General features: G+C 47.1%; 1 protein-coding gene across 3 annotated transcripts; it reads right to left on the bottom strand.

Annotated features, from left to right (window-relative positions):
* Positions 1–2,785: 2,785 nt before the first annotated feature.
* LOC135919983 (endothelin-converting enzyme 2-like) lies at positions 2,786–10,010 on the bottom strand. 3 transcript variants are annotated; one of them, XM_065454012.1, is made up of 3 exons: positions 9,874–10,010; positions 8,819–9,118; positions 2,786–5,197 (listed from the first exon to the last, which is right to left on the bottom strand). In XM_065454012.1, exons 1-3 carry the CDS (start codon positions 9,934–9,936, stop codon positions 3,302–3,304), a joined length of 2,259 nt encoding a protein of 752 aa, XP_065310084.1. In that variant the 5' UTR covers positions 9,937–10,010; the 3' UTR covers positions 2,786–3,301. The 3 variants fall into 3 exon arrangements, with proteins under 3 accessions (XP_065310084.1, XP_065310085.1, XP_065310086.1); XM_065454013.1 differs by having other exon boundaries at positions 8,819–9,114; positions 9,874–9,999; XM_065454014.1 differs by having other exon boundaries at positions 8,819–8,996; positions 9,874–9,980.
* Positions 10,011–16,822: the final 6,812 nt, after the last annotated feature.

Below are 16,822 nucleotides of genomic sequence, written 5' to 3'. Positions count from 1 at the left end.
ATACTGACTGTAGTATCAATCTCTTCGCAGGCGATTGCATTATTTATAAGAAAATTAACAGCTTAGCTCGGTGCATTCCTCGCCAAGTTAGTAGAGAGGTGCGCTAATTGGCAAATGTTCATTTATGCGAAAAAAATCCGCAATCATAACAGTAAAACGCAAACATAGCCCGTATCAATTCACTTGCACTATTAATGGTCCACCAGTAACAAATGGGGAACCACAAAAGTGTTTAGGCGGTACGTCAACGCCTGACCTCAGATGAGACACACATGTTGCCAACGTGTGTGTCTTAACCAAAACCAAGTGGGCCTAAATTAAATACGCTTGCACCATTTGAGGTCTCCACAATCAATACAATATCAACGCTCTTGAAGTGGTTCAACGGTAAGCAATTAGGTTTATTTTTTTCTAACTAGCGTAGATCTGACTCATCCCCGACTCCCATGCACACGCATGGCGTCCCGACATTGCAACTTCCACGGAAATTTCTGAAACTAAGGTTTCATCTTCTCCTCAAAAACAGCAAATTTTTGCTGCAGCCTAACCAAAATGTCAGTCCATTAGCATCACGGCTATCCAGAAATCATCGCTGAGAACATTTAACTTCTCATCAGGCAAAATTGACGTTTTCAAAAGTTCATTTCTCCCTCGTACAAATAGTGAATGGAACACTCTACCATTGTCATTACTAAGACGTACTGATTATTTAGAACAAATGAATTAGCGATGTCACACTTTTATCATTTGACTGTGACTTGTTTTTGTTTTTTTTTCTCTGTAAATACATGTAAAAATTTTCTTTGTCTTGCTTTTTACTTTTAGTCCTCTTGCTTGGGCCTAGATGGACCTGAATTATTGTGCAAATAAATAAATAAACCATAAAATAAACATCACTCCAGCCGCACTACTTAAGCTGTTCTATGTAAAGATATGTTTAAGGATGGCGCCCGTGTTTTTACAACTACTGGCATAGACCATAGTTGTAAGACCAGCGTCAGAATATGCTAGCACGCCTTGGTTCCCTCATTCGCCAACTGGTATAACGAAATTGGTGCCAATACAGCCCAAAGCCACAAGATAAGTGTATAACAAGTATAAACGCACGGACACTCCGACAAACGTTCGGGCTTCCTCTGGCATGAAGAAACTATCCACATGGGCAATGCAAGCACGTCTCAAGTTTTCGTACCAATTTCTGCAGCGTTCCTACATGACAGATGTGTCTAAATATGTCGCATTTTCACAGTCGCGCCCAACTCGTCACAAACATAAGTATGTTCTAACAGGGTACTGTTTCAACACCGACAAACTTGGGCAACCATTTTTTCCACTTACGATACATGAATAAAATCAGTTAAATCCAAGCGTCACACACGACGCCACACTATCCCCTTTCAGTGCAAAGTTGTAAATTACTCCCAACGTTTAGTAGCATCGTCATTACTGGTCACGTACTTTCATTTAAACACTATTTATGTTTTCTTAAATAAAGAAATTTATGCCTTATAATAATGGTTGCTGGTGGTGGGCGGCCAAAGGGTATTGGTTTTCTTCATGAAGGAAATTGTTTATGCTAGTGCACACCACTTCGTTCTTGTACTTTCACTTGTTTGTTTATTTTATGTATTTCCGTTGTTTAACTGCATGCAATCCCGTGCGTGGTCTTGCTTTGATATTTTGTTTCTTTCTTTTTGTTATTTTCTAGTGTGCGCACATTTTGCATGATTGTACCAAAGTTTTATGTAAGGTGTTCATTTCCTTTGCATGGCTAGCCGCTTAGGAGGCCATTTGATGTTTTATTACAGGTTGTAAATGTGGCCCAGCGATTGCCCTTCAGATTTCGTGTCTGCACAGCACGAACGTTCTCAAAATATAAATTTTTTTGTGCGACTTTTATTTCGAAAGTTCTGTCGATATTTTTTTTTCTTCGTTATATCTTGACTGTTTTCTCGCGCCTGCAGAACGCGCATGATTGTCAATGTTAAGCATTTATTTACGTCGTTGATGTTCCTTGCATGGAAAACTGCTTAGGAATCAATTTATTGCTTATAATGGGTTTTAATGTTAACCCGGCTGATGTGCTCCATTTTTTTTTGTGCGTGTACAGTGCGCATGTTTAAAATGCTAGTCTTTTCAAACATGATTATCAATGTGCAACAATTCGTATTGCCCACCTGCTGTGCTCTTCACTGAGAGCGCCAGTATTTCATGTAAATCAATCAAAAAATAGTATTAACAGTAGTCATGACCACAACTATTTTTCATAAATATTTACTAAGAACTCACTCATGCACTGTCGGCTGTGATCTTACTCTACAATTTACATGCTCATCCTTTCCCAATTTTCACCTTAAAACCCGCGTTAGTACTCCTCTGTCTCCCTCCTTGCCGGACAGGCACATGTGGCTACAGGAATAATTTTGAGTGCTGGAAAATTACGTGTCGACAGAGTGCATGAATTTCGAATTTGTTCAATGCGAACGCAAGCTCATGAATAGATCGACGCTTTGTTAGACAAACTACGTGACATACGCAGACATATTAGCACCCCAGTAAGAGTTATTGCAACATCTAGGCTTCCATTCCCGCTGGTATGTTTCTTGGAGAGCCTCATTGAGACGTCTATGCATTTTGATGTCAGTTGCGCGCGCAAGACTAAAAGCGCGGTGAAGAGTGCTTCGCCCATACCTCGAATCGACACAAGCCCCACACACTCCTTAAAACGGCGTGGACGTTTGCAGAAGTGCTTGTACACCTTTTACGTGCAGTCTATCCTCGCGCCCATGTACACTGTCAACAAAGCAGGTTACTAAGAATGTCTGAGAGCAATCAATCAGCCATGACATTTGGAAATACTTTACCAGATACAACATTGGAAAATGCATCAGTCTAATAGTGAGCTTATCTGTGTTGCGACGTGGTCACAAGAAAAATTAAATAGCGATTTCGTTTCTTCAACCAGATTACATCTATGAGCGCCCGTACTGTGGCTTTTAGAGACAAACCATTACGATGTAAGATTCATTTTCTAGCGCACAAGTGATTTCACGCATTCGCAATCTATGCTGCATCTCCTACCTAAGATTCAAGGTACACAAGCAAATCTCTTTCCTTTGATTTCGATAGACATTTCGCGACTCTTATTTCCCGATTACAATATCCATGGCATCAGCAGCACATAAATCACCGACCTTAATAGGACCGGTGTCCGCAAAATTGCTCTTGAGAAGAGTTGCTCAAAAAAAAATAAAGAAGAATGAAGAAAAGAGCTTTGAATACTCGAGCAAACAAACCCAAGTCATTTTATGGCTTGAGAAGCTGGGCGATCTCCCGAGTTCGATTCGTTGCAGAAGTGCTCAGCGGTTTGAAGTTTCGTCATGGGACTGTTGACGGGGCACTCGAACGCTTCAGCGAAGCCAGCCGTCATCATGATGGGAGCATTACATCGCACGTACGGCTTCGTGTTAGCCACGGAACCGAGCGGATGAGCGTCACCGTTTTGCGCGCACCACTTGAAGCAGGAGCCAATGTAAAACAGCTGCTCGGGGGTAAAACCCGCGGTACCAACAGTGCCCGCTTCGCTAATGTCGCTGCTACTGGCGAAGGAAGAGCTCGCAGTCTGCAAACCGACGACGTCGGCAAAGTCTTCGGGTGCTGAGAAGGACGCGGTCTTGGCATCGCTCCCGGCATCCTGCACGGCCTGGGAGACGCACGCGTGCTTGTTAAAGCGCGTTGCGCTGACGACCACGTCCGTCACCGGCGACAGGCCGAGAGTGAAGTCACCGAAAGCAGCGTGCCAGAGTTCATGCGCCAGGACGTGGCCCAGGGACCCCCACGTGAACGCGTCGCTCTCCTGAACGAAGAACGGCTCGAACAAAATGGCCGGCGAGACGTACAAACTGCCACGCCGCAACGAGTACATCGCGGTGGCTTCGAAAGACCGAAGATTGTCGCCTTCAGTTTCCGGATGCGTGCTTCCTTGGCCGGCGGCCAGGTCGGATTTGCGTTTCCCGTTGAGCGCTTCGATGGAGGTCAGGTAAGTCTTGATGAAGGCGGCCTTTTTATCCTGGACTTGCGGATACAGCTTGGCCAGCTCGTTCGGGTCGTTAAATTTCTCGGGCCAACCGACGACGGGGATTAAAGAGTCGAGCCTCGCCTCGGCGGCTTGCCGGTCGTCGTCCGAGAGCCAAGACAGAGCCGTCTTCGTCTTGTCCTTCAACTCCACGTACAGTGCCTGAACCTTCTTCATTTTCTCGCCCGTGATGTTGGCGCCGAAGACGAATACCGGCCACGCAAACGGAAAGAGCCGGTCAACAGCGGCGACGCACACCCTCGTGACGATCTGCGAAACAGCCGGGGTATTGGGCGGATTTCCCAGGACGGAGAGCATCAACTTGTACGAAGTGAAAGGCGCGAGGAGTCGCGCTACGTGGAACCTAACGAGTGCGTAGAAGAACTTCAACTCGCCCTCCGAGAGCACCTCTTCAGTAAGGGCAAACATTCCGAAGTCGCCTACGTATAAGTCGCTATCCTCGGTGAGCTGTGCGTCCTGTGGAAGGCGCCCGTTAAGCGCCGACAGCCAGTCTGTAGCTTTCAGCTTCGTAGAAGGTATGTCTTTTACCTGAATGTACTTTGGCTTTCTTTCTGGAGAGGAGGACGCCAGGCTCCATTTTGTGGAAAGGGAGACGTCGACCTTGACTAGTTCCGCTACATCGACGTCCTTCCCGTCCCCGCTCGAAAACAAGCTCGAGAAGTCTAGGAAGCAACGCGTAAGCTTTTCCGGTGTAAGAAACTTCTCCTTGTGTATTTTCCACAGCGGGACGCTATCGCTGTAATCGATATGCATGATTATTTTGTCCTGCGCTTGTTGTTGCTGCGCCGCGCTGTTGTGGAACGGCGCGATCATCAAGTCTACGAGAATACCCAAGTTCCAATCGAGGGACAGGTGTACCAGGAGGTTGAGCGTTTCTTGCAGTGACGAAGGTATCTTTTTCGTTTGGTCTGTGAAACCTTCCTCGAGCTTCGAGAACACGTGCTCTTTAATCACCGACGACGTGTCGCCCTGTTTAGAGTAGACGTCTACGCACGACAGGTAGTGCGCAGCACTTTGGTCAGTGGCATGAGAGGAGCCTCCAGCCGCGAGCTTTGCCTCCTCCTCCATCAGACGGTGCTTCACCAAGCTGGAGACCTTGGTCTGCAAAAAAAATGAAATGTGTATGAGGATTGCTTCAAGGTACGCAAAATGTAGAGACATGTTATACGTATAGGTCCCCTTGAACCCCAATAAGTTGCATTCGCTGTTTATTAAAATTTTTTTTATATTATGGGGTTTTACGTGCCAAAACCACTTTCTGATTATGAGGCACGCCGTAGTGGAGGACTCCGGAAATTTCGACCACCTGGGGTTCTTTAACGTGCACCTAAATCTAAGCACACGGGTGTTTTCGCATTTCGCCCCCATCGAAATGCGGCCGCCGTGGCCGGGATTCGATCCCGCGACCTCGTGCTCAGCAGCCCAACACCATAGCCACTGAGCAACCACGGCGGGTATTCGCTGTTTATTGAAAACGAGTAAGACGTAACAAAAACATAAAGGCGGAAGGGAGGGTGAGGGGTCGAAGTCAGACATTACTTTAGTCGAGCGTTTTCATTTTTACGTGAACTCGCGATGCGGTTGGCTGTTACGTGTGAAGGAACGTTACCCCACCATTCACAATAGACCTATACGCATCGGTAGCATTTCTCATCACCGAACACCGACCCTTCACTAGCATGTGAAGAGGCCGGGAAGAGCACCCCTGCGCATGCGTGTAGGATATATGTACGCTTCGTAAGTAAGCTTCGTTCGCTGAAAAATAAACCAGTTGATAGTTCGCACTTAGGTGTCGTGCGTTGTTTTCCCGCTTAAGTCCTGTCCCTTCGTCGCTCTGCGCAACGGTGTTACATATGTCAAACCAAGTAGCCCACTGCGAAATTATCCTGAATTTCAAAGCCCATATTCACAAACAAAATACAGTATATTGCTAGAATTTTGCTCGACCATACAGAATTTTTATAAAAACGTAATGAGTGGAGCGAACGTCGCGTTTTTGCAAACCACTTCCTAGGCTAAGCGACAACACTTTGCCGCTAATAACGTGAGCTTCAGAAGAATAATTAATGAAAATTTATTCATTAACCCTTTTATTATTGCCTCTGGCGCAGCTGTCTAAATGGGAAATTTGCAGGCAGTGACACTTTCATGCCCATCCATGTTTTAAAGATGTTTAAAATCTTACCAAATGACCCCAGGTGGTCGAAATTTCCGGACTCCCACACTACGGAGTGCCTCATAATCAGATCGTTGTTTTGGCACGTAAAACACAATAATTTAAAATCGTACCTAATTCGTGATGTTCGTCATCAAATTCCAAGGCTCAATGGAGGCAGTACCGGGACTGAGTGCGTACCGCTGCGCGACAGATGGAAACGCCCTCGTAAGGAAGGGTGGGGCGAAATTTGAATGACAGCAAGGCGCAGCGAATCCTGGCCCGACACACAGCCGTGCACATACTTGCCAGGCAAAGAATGCCGTATCAGTGGCTTCCGTGATTGGCCGAAACGTTCGGTTTCCACCTCCCTCACGCTTGTCCTCACGGGGCGTTTCAGTCTGATATGATAGCGGGGCCGCCTTTTCTGCGCTGTGGCGCTCGGTTTCGATATTGCCTGGATTTACCGCTGAAATCCCATCATAGCTCGAATTAACTGCGACTTCCAAGGTTTCTAAAAAATTATGGCACGTTAAAATGTGACTGTCTTCAATTTTTTTCATTTAACGGTTGCTCCTGGGGCACTAATACATAAATTGCTTAATATTATTTGTTAATTAGCCTTGTGAAGCTCAAGTTATTAGAGACAATGTATGGGCCCTATAACGTAAACCTATTCCAATATGTTTCTGTTCCAATTTCCTGACGTCAAATTTGCGCTACCACCGACGCAAGCACCGGGCGGTCACCCACAGGTTTGTCTGAAGAGACCAATCAAACGCTCTCCTCGTTCATAGGAGGTAACATTTGTTTGCTTGAAAAACGAATAACATTGCCTACACTGAGCGGCATGTCGTATCTAATCGGCTGACAAGAGGCAAGGAGAACGCTGAAGTGGAGAGGGATTCACTGGGGCAGAGCCAGTGCATTGAAAACCGATAACCGGATGAAGAAGGTGGTGCCGGCGTCTGCGATTGGTCGGCTTTCCCTTACTTAGCTTGTGGTGGATGGTCGAAAATCGCGGCGGCATGCAACGGAAGCTTAAGAATGACGCTAAAACAGACCCTCAGCAAAGAAGAGTTGGCAGAATGAGGTAGGAAACCTGCCGAAAGCGCTTGAAAACGTTACACGGTCCCGAAAGAAGCTTTATTATACGCAAATACACCCGTGCTCTTCAGCAGGTGCGAGTAGCCAGCGTCTCAGCGATCGGCGGCAGCCATCTTTCACTCCTTTCGGAACGGGGCAGCCTGCGGCTATTCCGAAAAAAATTCAGTTTTGTTCGGCATATTATTGCATCTTTATCGCATACACGTCACTTTGACGCGGTGAGTTCGTGCGGTTTTGTGACGTCGCGTGAGAGGCAGGTGAAGTGGGTGCAGCCCGAAAACTTTTGACCAATAGCCGAGGGCTAATGGCGAAAAGGGTCGAATCAGAAATAACTGTTTTTCTTTTTTTCTGTCAAATCATGCATAATCAGTGTACACATCATATCAGATGGGGAGGTATTGCGGTTTTCGTAACGTCGCATGACAGACAGGTGAAGTGGGGGGTGGTCGAAAAAAGTTCTTGACCAATCGCGGAGGGCTGATAGCAGAATTGGAATAGAAAAGTTTGGAATAGTTTTACGTTATAGCGCCCTATGTCTGCATCGCCTAGCGACTTGCCTGCAAGAAAACCATGTTCGGCGCGCTTATAGCTTTTTTTTTTTTTTGAAGAAAGAAAATATCTGCATTGTCTAAAAAAACACCCTGTATATTGGGCCTATATTTAGCAAAGGAGGCCAGTCGCTGGCAAACTTCCCTACGAACAAAAAAAAACATTGTAGGTTCGAGCCCGGGTGCTGAAGCCACGAGTTCAGCCGATGTGCTTGCTATGCCAGAAGTTGAAACCGAAATTAGGCTGCCTTCTTACTTGCTATCTCTTACGTCCTTTAATTGAAGTGTCTACCACCTATTCACCTGTTGTCCAACCTCGGATACCCCTTACACCGCAACTGCTCATTCTCGTCAAGCTGCAGCACGACTTAACGCCAATTGGTGAGCTGCGCCCAGAAGTGCCTCTAGGTTCACCAGCGGAGCCCTGGACTTACGGCTCCAAAGCTTAACACAACCTTCCAACGTTAATGAAGTTTTCATTCATTCCTACCTCGGAGTCCGTCAGAATAATTTTGTACAAACAGACGCTACGCCATCAGAGTAGCCTTCGCTGTGGCTCTTCTGTTCGCTAGTGCGATTGACTCGCGCCTGCTGTCCGTATTTATCATGCCCTAGAAACTTCTTTGCAAATACGTAAAAAATAAAATATGTGCAAAAAAAGAAGGAAACACGGACAGGGCAGACGGGGGTATGGTTGCTAAGCCGTTCTGCCGCTTTGCGCTGTTACTTGTCATTAACGCGTTATTTTCATCGGCGAATTAACGAATTCATGGTAAAGCCGGCACGAGAATGTAGGTCATTTAACTTCACCAGTAAAATTATTGAACCTTACGATCCAACATGCCATTTTTACGTTGGACGCATGTCCTCCAGAGGGCATCGAACGGCACCCGATGTGGCGCAACGTCTCACCTCTAGTAGGTCGAACTGGTCCGCGAATCCCTGGTGGTGGTCGCCCCACTGGCCGCACGTGTACTCGTAGAAGTGCGCGCACGGGTCCACCGACAGGTTCATCGACGTGTGCAGCTCCAGGTCGAGCTGGAAGCAACTCAGGTTGAGGCAGGGCTCGATGAACTCCACAAACGGCGACCTGCTCGGCGTGGTGATCAGGATGTACATGACCACGAGAGTGATCACGGCCACCTCGAAGGCGAGCACCGCTAGAGCGCTCGCCGAGAGGATCAGCTCTTCCCTGGGCTGCTGAACCTCTTCCTTAGCGAAGAAAGTGTTCGGTGTCTTTTAGAAACACGTGATTTGAAGCTCGAAGGAGCAAAATGCTGCTTCATTTCGCCTCTCGATAACAAACGAGTCTACAGCTCGATGGTTAAACCGCTCCTCCACAGTCACTTACAGAAACACTTACAAAAGGAAAAAGCAACCAAACTTTAATGCCTGTGGTTCAAGGTGTTTACGTGATCTCTACACAAGCTTGTCAAGTCGGCTTGACGGGCTGCGAATTGCTTGTCAGGCTCAAGTAAACGCTAGCCGGTCAGGCTGAGCCAGTCCGACAGCACGGTGTACCAAGCCCGACCAATTTCGAGCATGCGTTTAAACGCAGGGAGGGTCAGATCAGCGGTTTCCTGCCCGCAGCAATCAACCCTACACGCCCTGCTACCTCTCGCCTCGACACAGGTTGCTGCAACATGGTAGCAACAATCTCGACCCGTCAGCTAGGGCTTCGTGTAAACGCGGTCAAAGCCTGCGGTCTGAGCCTGGCTTCTGGAGTCCACCCGTTATTGTCCGATTGTCGAGTTCATGCAGACGTAGTGATGTTCAAAAATAGATGCACCCCTGTGTACCTCGCGGAGCTTACCTTAAGTGAGGTCAAGGAATACCAAGCTGGCCGTGATACCAAGCGTAGTGATGTTCAAAAATAGATGCACCCCTGTGTACCTCGCGGAGGTTACCTTAAGTGAGGTCAAGGAATACCAAGCTGGCCGTGATACCAAGCAGGAGCCGCTACTTACGCTTTCCGCGTCTTCCTTCTCGGGCTTGACTTCCTCGGGTTGCTTTTCTTCCTTAGCTTCCATGCCGAAGCGCGCAGTGACAAAGATCTGCCTTGTCACACTTTGCGCTAGAATGCCTCGCTCTTCTTCTTCTACAGAATGCGCGCACGGTGCAGTGAGTGCGGCTTTTGCCTTCCTCTTCCTCACCGAGGCAACGAGAGACGGTACAATGGTCGAAGGCTCCAGGTGGGCTCCTCGTAGATGCTGCGAATAACTTGCAAAGAAGCCGCTACGCACTGGCTTTGCTTGAAACTCAGCTAGCTACAAGTCGGTGGCCCAGGCTACAGGCCGAGGCCTTCAGTCCAAAATCTATACAGCTGGTTCGTTAGGTAGTCAAGAGGTTCTGCCACTCGTGGTTGTGAAGCCCGAACCTAAATCAAAGTACTCAAGGGTTTCCGTATCTTCGTACCACCGCCGTAACCGGTAGTTGAACCTGTGCCCTCGTGCTGTATGGCGAGGACGCCTATACCGCGTACGAGATAGGCATGTAGGCCAAACTAGCCGCATTTTTCCATATTGTGTATTATATATTTTAAACAAGAAACACTATAGTTTCTTTCTTTCTGTTCATTGCTCCTAGTTCTCCACTGAACAGAGGGTAGCCATCACCAACATGAACAAGCCACGCAAACATCCACTTCAAAACATTGTTGTACGGAAGGAAAAGGACACGAAAGAAAAATGTAGTGGTATACTCTCGTATGAATGATGAATGTTGCTCAGTAGTGTGACTTATGTACATTGCAGACGTACATTACAGAGACAGTAGAATTTCATTAGAGTGCGAAATTACGAATATATAAATGGTATATTTCTCTAAAGTTTGTGGGCCCTCGTGATATAGCAGTAGTGTTATCACAACTACATTCATTTCTGTCATTCATTAATAGCTCGGACTGCGCCTGGCATATGGTATCAGTACCACTGGAGGGGCGGATGCTAAGAATACACCAGCGAATCTATAAAAACTACGACCTTTGTTCACCTCCAAAAATCCTTCTTTTCTTGAAATATCAGAAATTCAGTGATTCTCTAATTACAAATTTCGTGGTACTGGCACCTTTTTGCATCTCCGTATTACTGACTAGCAAAGAAGAAAAACCTTTGGTTAAAATAGAAACGCTATTTGAGCCAGTATAGTGCCACGATCTACATCTACTGTTCATCCACATTTGCGCTGATAATAACTCCGAAATTGTGGCTTTTAGTATAGCGTAAACTGTCGTTCCAAGCCACAGTCCAGCTGCAAGAAGAGAGTGTTTCGACGAGGCACACTGTAGGTGTAGCCAGACGAGTAAACAGAGAACAATAACTGTTTCCGTCTATTTCGCGGCTTACAGTCTTTGCGCTAAGGCAAACTTCTGGATCTCATATGCAGGTTACTCGTATGCAGCTCTCCCTCTTACTGACCGTCGTGGTGGCCAAGATGTGCTGAAAGCGTACAAGAAAAGACTTCTCACTAATGAAATGGGTCTCCTTCGAATGCTATCCTCCTTCTTTTTTTATCTCCTTTCTACGATAACACCATGAAACTAAGTTGTAAAACCAATCCGGCGAGGTTTTATTGCCTTCCTACCAGCACGTCTTCGGAGGCCCTACTCACATATTGTTCGGCTACTATCATATTTATTGTCCACTCTTCGACCATGCGGCATAGCGTAGTATGGAAGGGGAGAAGAGATGGGGGGGGGGCGGTAAAAGGCAGCTTAGTTGGGGATGAAGGTCGATCTCTTTCATGGGCCATTATTCTTGTTTCTACTCCGTACCTTTCCGGCAGCATCCTCGCAGACCTCCGGACGTCCATTGATTTCTTAATGGTGTAAGGCAGTTGTCACAAATAGCGTCGCTCCATCAAGCGGTATTACTGCCAACGAGTTGTTTATGTCTTGCTACAAATATATTTGCATAGCGTACATTTTCTGACAGGAGCTTCTCTTTGAGCTATGTGTTCTAGGACCTCCTTCGGTATGTTCATGTATGCATGAATATTTGCATAAAACAAGTACACTGAAACTGAAGGGGCTTTGATGGACACGGGTTATTACGTACGGAATAAAAAAAAAACGTGAGACAGTTCCCCCAAATGGCAATATTTTTGTGCGCTTTGGTGCCGGTGTCATATTTAACTACGCTATTCGCTACAGCGCTATAAGTACACCCATGGTACAAAAAAAAAAAGAAGAGGGAGAAACAACTCCAATCTTAACTCGTCGCCCGGTGATAATGGTTGCCTTATTTTTCAAATTATGTTATTTTCTACTTAATATATTTTTTTTCAATATCGCTAGTCACCGGTGATAAGTAAAATTTACCGAAGTGGTAGTCCAACAATCCAGAACATCGTCAAAGCATCTATACCTGTCACTTTCATACTATACGTTCTACTATAGTTCTGTTGTAACGAGGGGGGGGGGGGGGCTGAGGTGACTCCTATTCTTGCTGCATTCTTGCTTCCATATGAATGCATCCATATATTACGCGTTTCTAGAGCCCAGTTCCTAGGTGCCCGTTTATGCGGCGAGCGAACGAGCACGGCGAAAGATGAAAGAGCGAACGTGGAGCGGGAGATGAAAGGAAGCGAGCCGTGAATGGCGGAGTCCAACGAGAGCGGCTCCTTCAGCCCGACCGCTCGATGGCGGCTCTCGCTGGCGCTTGTTTGGTTTGCTTGGTGTGGTCTCGTTCGCGCTCATTTTCATTGTCATGGATTGCGATTGTTTTGTAATCTGATTGCATGCGCGACGCGAATTGTGTAGTGCTTTCTGGAAGCCACGTGGCACCAGAGCGATTACACTGGAACCGTATACGAGTCATATAGAAAAGCCGACGCGCTTCTCCCGCGGATCAGGTTTTCGACGATCGTCGACTCTGCTACATCTCTGTCTCAAATTCGTTGCCTGAATATATCGCGAAGTGAAAACACGTATATATATATATATATATATATATATATATATCCTCAATTTTTGCATGAGAGAGTATCGAATAGTCAGAGAATTTTGAATTCTTTATTTTTATGCGATACCGTTAAATGGCCCATTGCACGATAACCCGGCGTCTGTCGTCTGTAGCAGCAAAACGGCACCTAAACTCACATTGCCATTGTTTACGACGCCCCGTCACGAGCACGCTTCGATGGTGCGGAGTGCGCGAAAGAGAACGCCTTCTGCCGCGATGGCGCTCCAGGTGTTGCGTGAAGGGAGGGCGCATAGCCGCGACGCCAACTTATCCTCGCTCTCGCTCTCGGAAGCCGCCGCGTGGTCTGTGTATATATCTCTATCTTTCTCACTCCCACTGGGCTTAGCTGCTGTGCGCGCCTGCCGGCTCTGGTTGCCGCTAGTGCTTCCTCAGTTTCTCGTCGCACAGCACGCCGCTGGCATGCGGCGTTGGCATCGCAAGCTGCTGCTCCTTGCTGGCTCGGGCAGTCTATACCGATATGGTACATTACTCACAGCGCGAAACTCGAAGGCACGCTCAACGGCGCTCAATTGGACATCAATATTTTCGCATTCACAACACGTACACGAAGTGTTTAGGTGTCCTCTTGTTTTGTACTTATGACTTTCTCACTCTAGCTAACCAGGCAACAGAGGTAGAGCACTTTCCCAACCCGAGTGTAACTTTCTAGGAAATAACGCAACATCATATACTAGGTAGGAGGACCTCCCCCCCTTACCCAGCCCAATTTCTCCAAACGACAGGAAAACACATTATGAGGACTTCAATTTAACACGTCTCCTCATCCCGCACGATTAAGTCTACTCTTCCCTACACAATACTCTCCGAAGTGCAGGTTCTGCGGTAAATCAAGCACCCTGTACCACATCCTATCGGAGTGCGATCAGAACCCTGACATACCACCTATCCCCAACCCTTCCCGTGAGCACTGGGGGAGAATACTATCGAGTGCATGCCTCGTCGACCAGACCACCTACGTCGAACGAGAAGCTGGTGCCGTAACCAGCAATGTACTACGTAATTAGGACGACACCACACTATAAATTTGCTTAATTTTGCACAATAACGTATATGTCTCGCTCTCGCGTCATGTGTAGGCGTCCCATTGCGCACGTCCGCGAACTGCGTATTCTGGTCGCTACTTGTTGCTGGGCTAGTTAGTTCATGCTTTCATTGACTTTAGGACACGAGCTATCAAGGGGCGAACTTCTCCGTTATATATTCTTGCACCTCTCAATTTTTCCCCTTTATAGTTCGCGTTCTAAACGCCGGTAAAATGCGTACTGTTCACCTGTTTCCTTACTTTGTTTTCTTTTGTTGTTGTTTACTTTTTCTTTTCCTGTGTATAAGTTACGCAACAAGCTTATCAATTGCCTTACGTTTGTACTTCATTATGTAAGCATCATGCCGTTTATTCATTGCTCATTATCCTTTCTTTGGTCTTTCATGATCGAGTCACTTGCTTTGCGAAATAATGCATTTAACTTGCAACTGTGACAACGCAGGGAGACTGAAAGGCTCTGCAACTTAACTAACCATACCTAACTAATCAGGATAGGCATCATGGCCTATCACAGTCGTAGACAGAAAGTAAGTAAGTATCCTGGCTCACCGAATGGAGCTCACTTTCATCTTCTCTGTAAATCCATCGGAATCGATGCACAGATGTAAGGGGACTAAAATAATAATCCTAGAGCTTATGAACACAAATCCTATTTAACGTAATGTCCTTTCTAAATATCTCGCGTGCAAGAGTCCCTTATCGGCCACACATCAGCTGCAAGAGGCAGTGAAGGGAAACCTAACATTGCAGGGGGAAAAACATTGCACCGATTACTGCGCCGACACCCTTTTCATAATAATGTCCGGTGTGTCGCGTCAGGTTATCGCAGAGATATCCACTTAGATAGGAGAACAGAAATAGAAAACAGCATCATAACATGCGTAGATACATACACACCATGGTAAAATAGATACATGTCATTCATACCGCTTCGATTGAGGCTGAAATCTACAGCACCTTGCTTGAATCATCTGGAATCCGCACATTTGGGTCCTACACGACAAGAGCCGACTATGCCATAACACAGGAAAAGGTAACGTGCTCGGACATGATTAAAAGTTATAACGTGCGTAGGCTTGTGACATTCTTTGCAGTGTTCTCGGGAATGCGTAATTTAGGCGCAGCGTAATTTATTCTTGCGAGCTGTATTGTGCAGGAGCCTGCAACACCTCCGTCAGACAACGCGGGGAGAGTCCAACACTTGACAAATTGATCTTGTTGGCCGGGACACTTCATTAATAAAAGCACCGCCACGTCACACAGTAATGAGCTAGAGCGGCTGTGAACCGGGCATACCACAGGGGCGCCGAATGCAGCTGAGACCACGTCATAATGTCGCGACGGCCAGGCGCTGTGGCTTATACGAAGCACCGTAGGCCACGAGGACCCCCCTCCCCCCCCCCCCCCCGCCACATTTTCGTGGCCCTTGGGAATGCCGCTTGCGCGAGAAAGGCACTGAGGCTAGCGGCGAATGCTCGATCCTGGCCTCCTGACTCAGCTTCATGGAGTCCACGGCGCGCAGATGCCAAAGCACGCGCTACTGTACCCCTGATGCGTCACTGTTCATTAACATGCACCCCTCGGTGAAGCGTGGCTGGCTTCTCGGCCCGTCCTTTTCACACCTTCCAACGACCTCTGGCGAGACTTGCATGCAGCAGGAGCAGAGCTGTCGGAACGCCCACAGTCTACTGAATGGACGTCATTTTCACGCCATAGAGGACCCCTATGTATCTTATCTTCCTGCTCCCTTAAGCTTCCCTACAGCAACACTGCATTTCGCACATCAGAAGCAGAATTTACACTGTTTTCTCACTCGTATAAGAGCTCTCTGTTATTGCCCGGACGCCTCCGTTAGAACATTCCCCCATGATTAGTTAGTGCCTAGTCTTGTATCCCATTATAGCGTATATTTATTAGGTTGTTAATACAGGTCCGCGTGCCCATTGTCAATTTGACATGCGCTGAAATTAAGGCTAACGCGAGAATATATAGAAGTGGTTAGAATATGTTGTCTGTTTTCTGGTGCTTTTCTTTTCTTTCCCTGCGCTATGTCGTTGTCCACACCGACGTCCTTTCTGTACAGTTGTGACACAAACACCTGCTTCTGGACGTGTTGATAGTTAACCATAGACAAAGTGGTGACACGGCAGTAACGCAGACAATTACCGAATGCATAGCCGACATTAATCACAAGAATGGTACCGAGATTTCACCCTGCTCACCGACAGTAACGCTGCGCGCAAGTGGAAAGCACGTCCGTGTCAGTGAGACACGTAGAATGCGACCTGGCTTTCCAGATCGATGGCCCGACGAGGAGCAGCGAGTGCTCCCCTTTCCTACCGTATACGGATGCGTGAACGTCACAGATGCCTTAATGAGCGAAAACAGCTTGCGGTAGGGCGGTGCCTTTAACGACCTTGGCGGGCACACTCGATTGCTTCAGCGAGCAGCCTTCTGTCAATGTTTCTGGCCCACATTTCGATTGTCGTTATAGCAAACGTTCCCCAGTGATTGATTATTAACGCCTGCTCTGAGGCGTGTATACGCAGAAAGCGGACAGCAGCCGCATAATTGTCGCGCCCACGAAGTTTATAGCACTACATGGGTTGCATGCACAGTTTCTATCAAAAGCTCATTGCTGCATGCCACCACAAGTTAAAATGCATGCGGATTCCACTGAGCCACTTTGACTACTTGCGTGCGACTGTTCCTGTGTTCAGTGGCACCAGCCTGTAGCCTTTGCGAATATTTTGGTACCCATTGGTGGAGACGACGACGAAGTGTCTTCAGGCAGAACGCCGGCTCTTCCAGCTCTACTCATTTTGTGAATTTCCTAGACTTTGCCAGTGGACTGCTATTTCCTCCTTAACTGCAATGGAGATGGAGCCTCAC

This window comes from Dermacentor albipictus, chromosome 4, assembly GCF_038994185.2.
Source record: "Dermacentor albipictus isolate Rhodes 1998 colony chromosome 4, USDA_Dalb.pri_finalv2, whole genome shotgun sequence".
Lineage (NCBI taxonomy): Eukaryota > Metazoa > Arthropoda > Arachnida > Ixodida > Ixodidae > Dermacentor > Dermacentor albipictus.
Note: the sequence above shows the minus strand (reverse complement) of the source record. Positions and strands in the feature narration are given on the sequence as shown.

Bases quoted from the DNA above. Each gene is read 5' to 3' on its own strand.
- LOC135919983 (XM_065454012.1), bottom strand. From the start codon at position 9,936: ATGGAAGCTAAGGAAGAAAAGCAACCCGAGGAAGTCAAGCCCGAGAAG. The intron at 9,119-9,873 runs GTAAGTAGCGGC...TTCTTCGCTAAG, and splicing joins AGAAGGAAGACGCGGAAAGC to GAAGAGGTTCAGCAGCCCAG. The intron at 5,198-8,818 runs GTGAGACGTTGC...TTTTTTTTGCAG, and splicing joins ACCAGTTCGACCTACTAGAG to ACCAAGGTCTCCAGCTTGGT.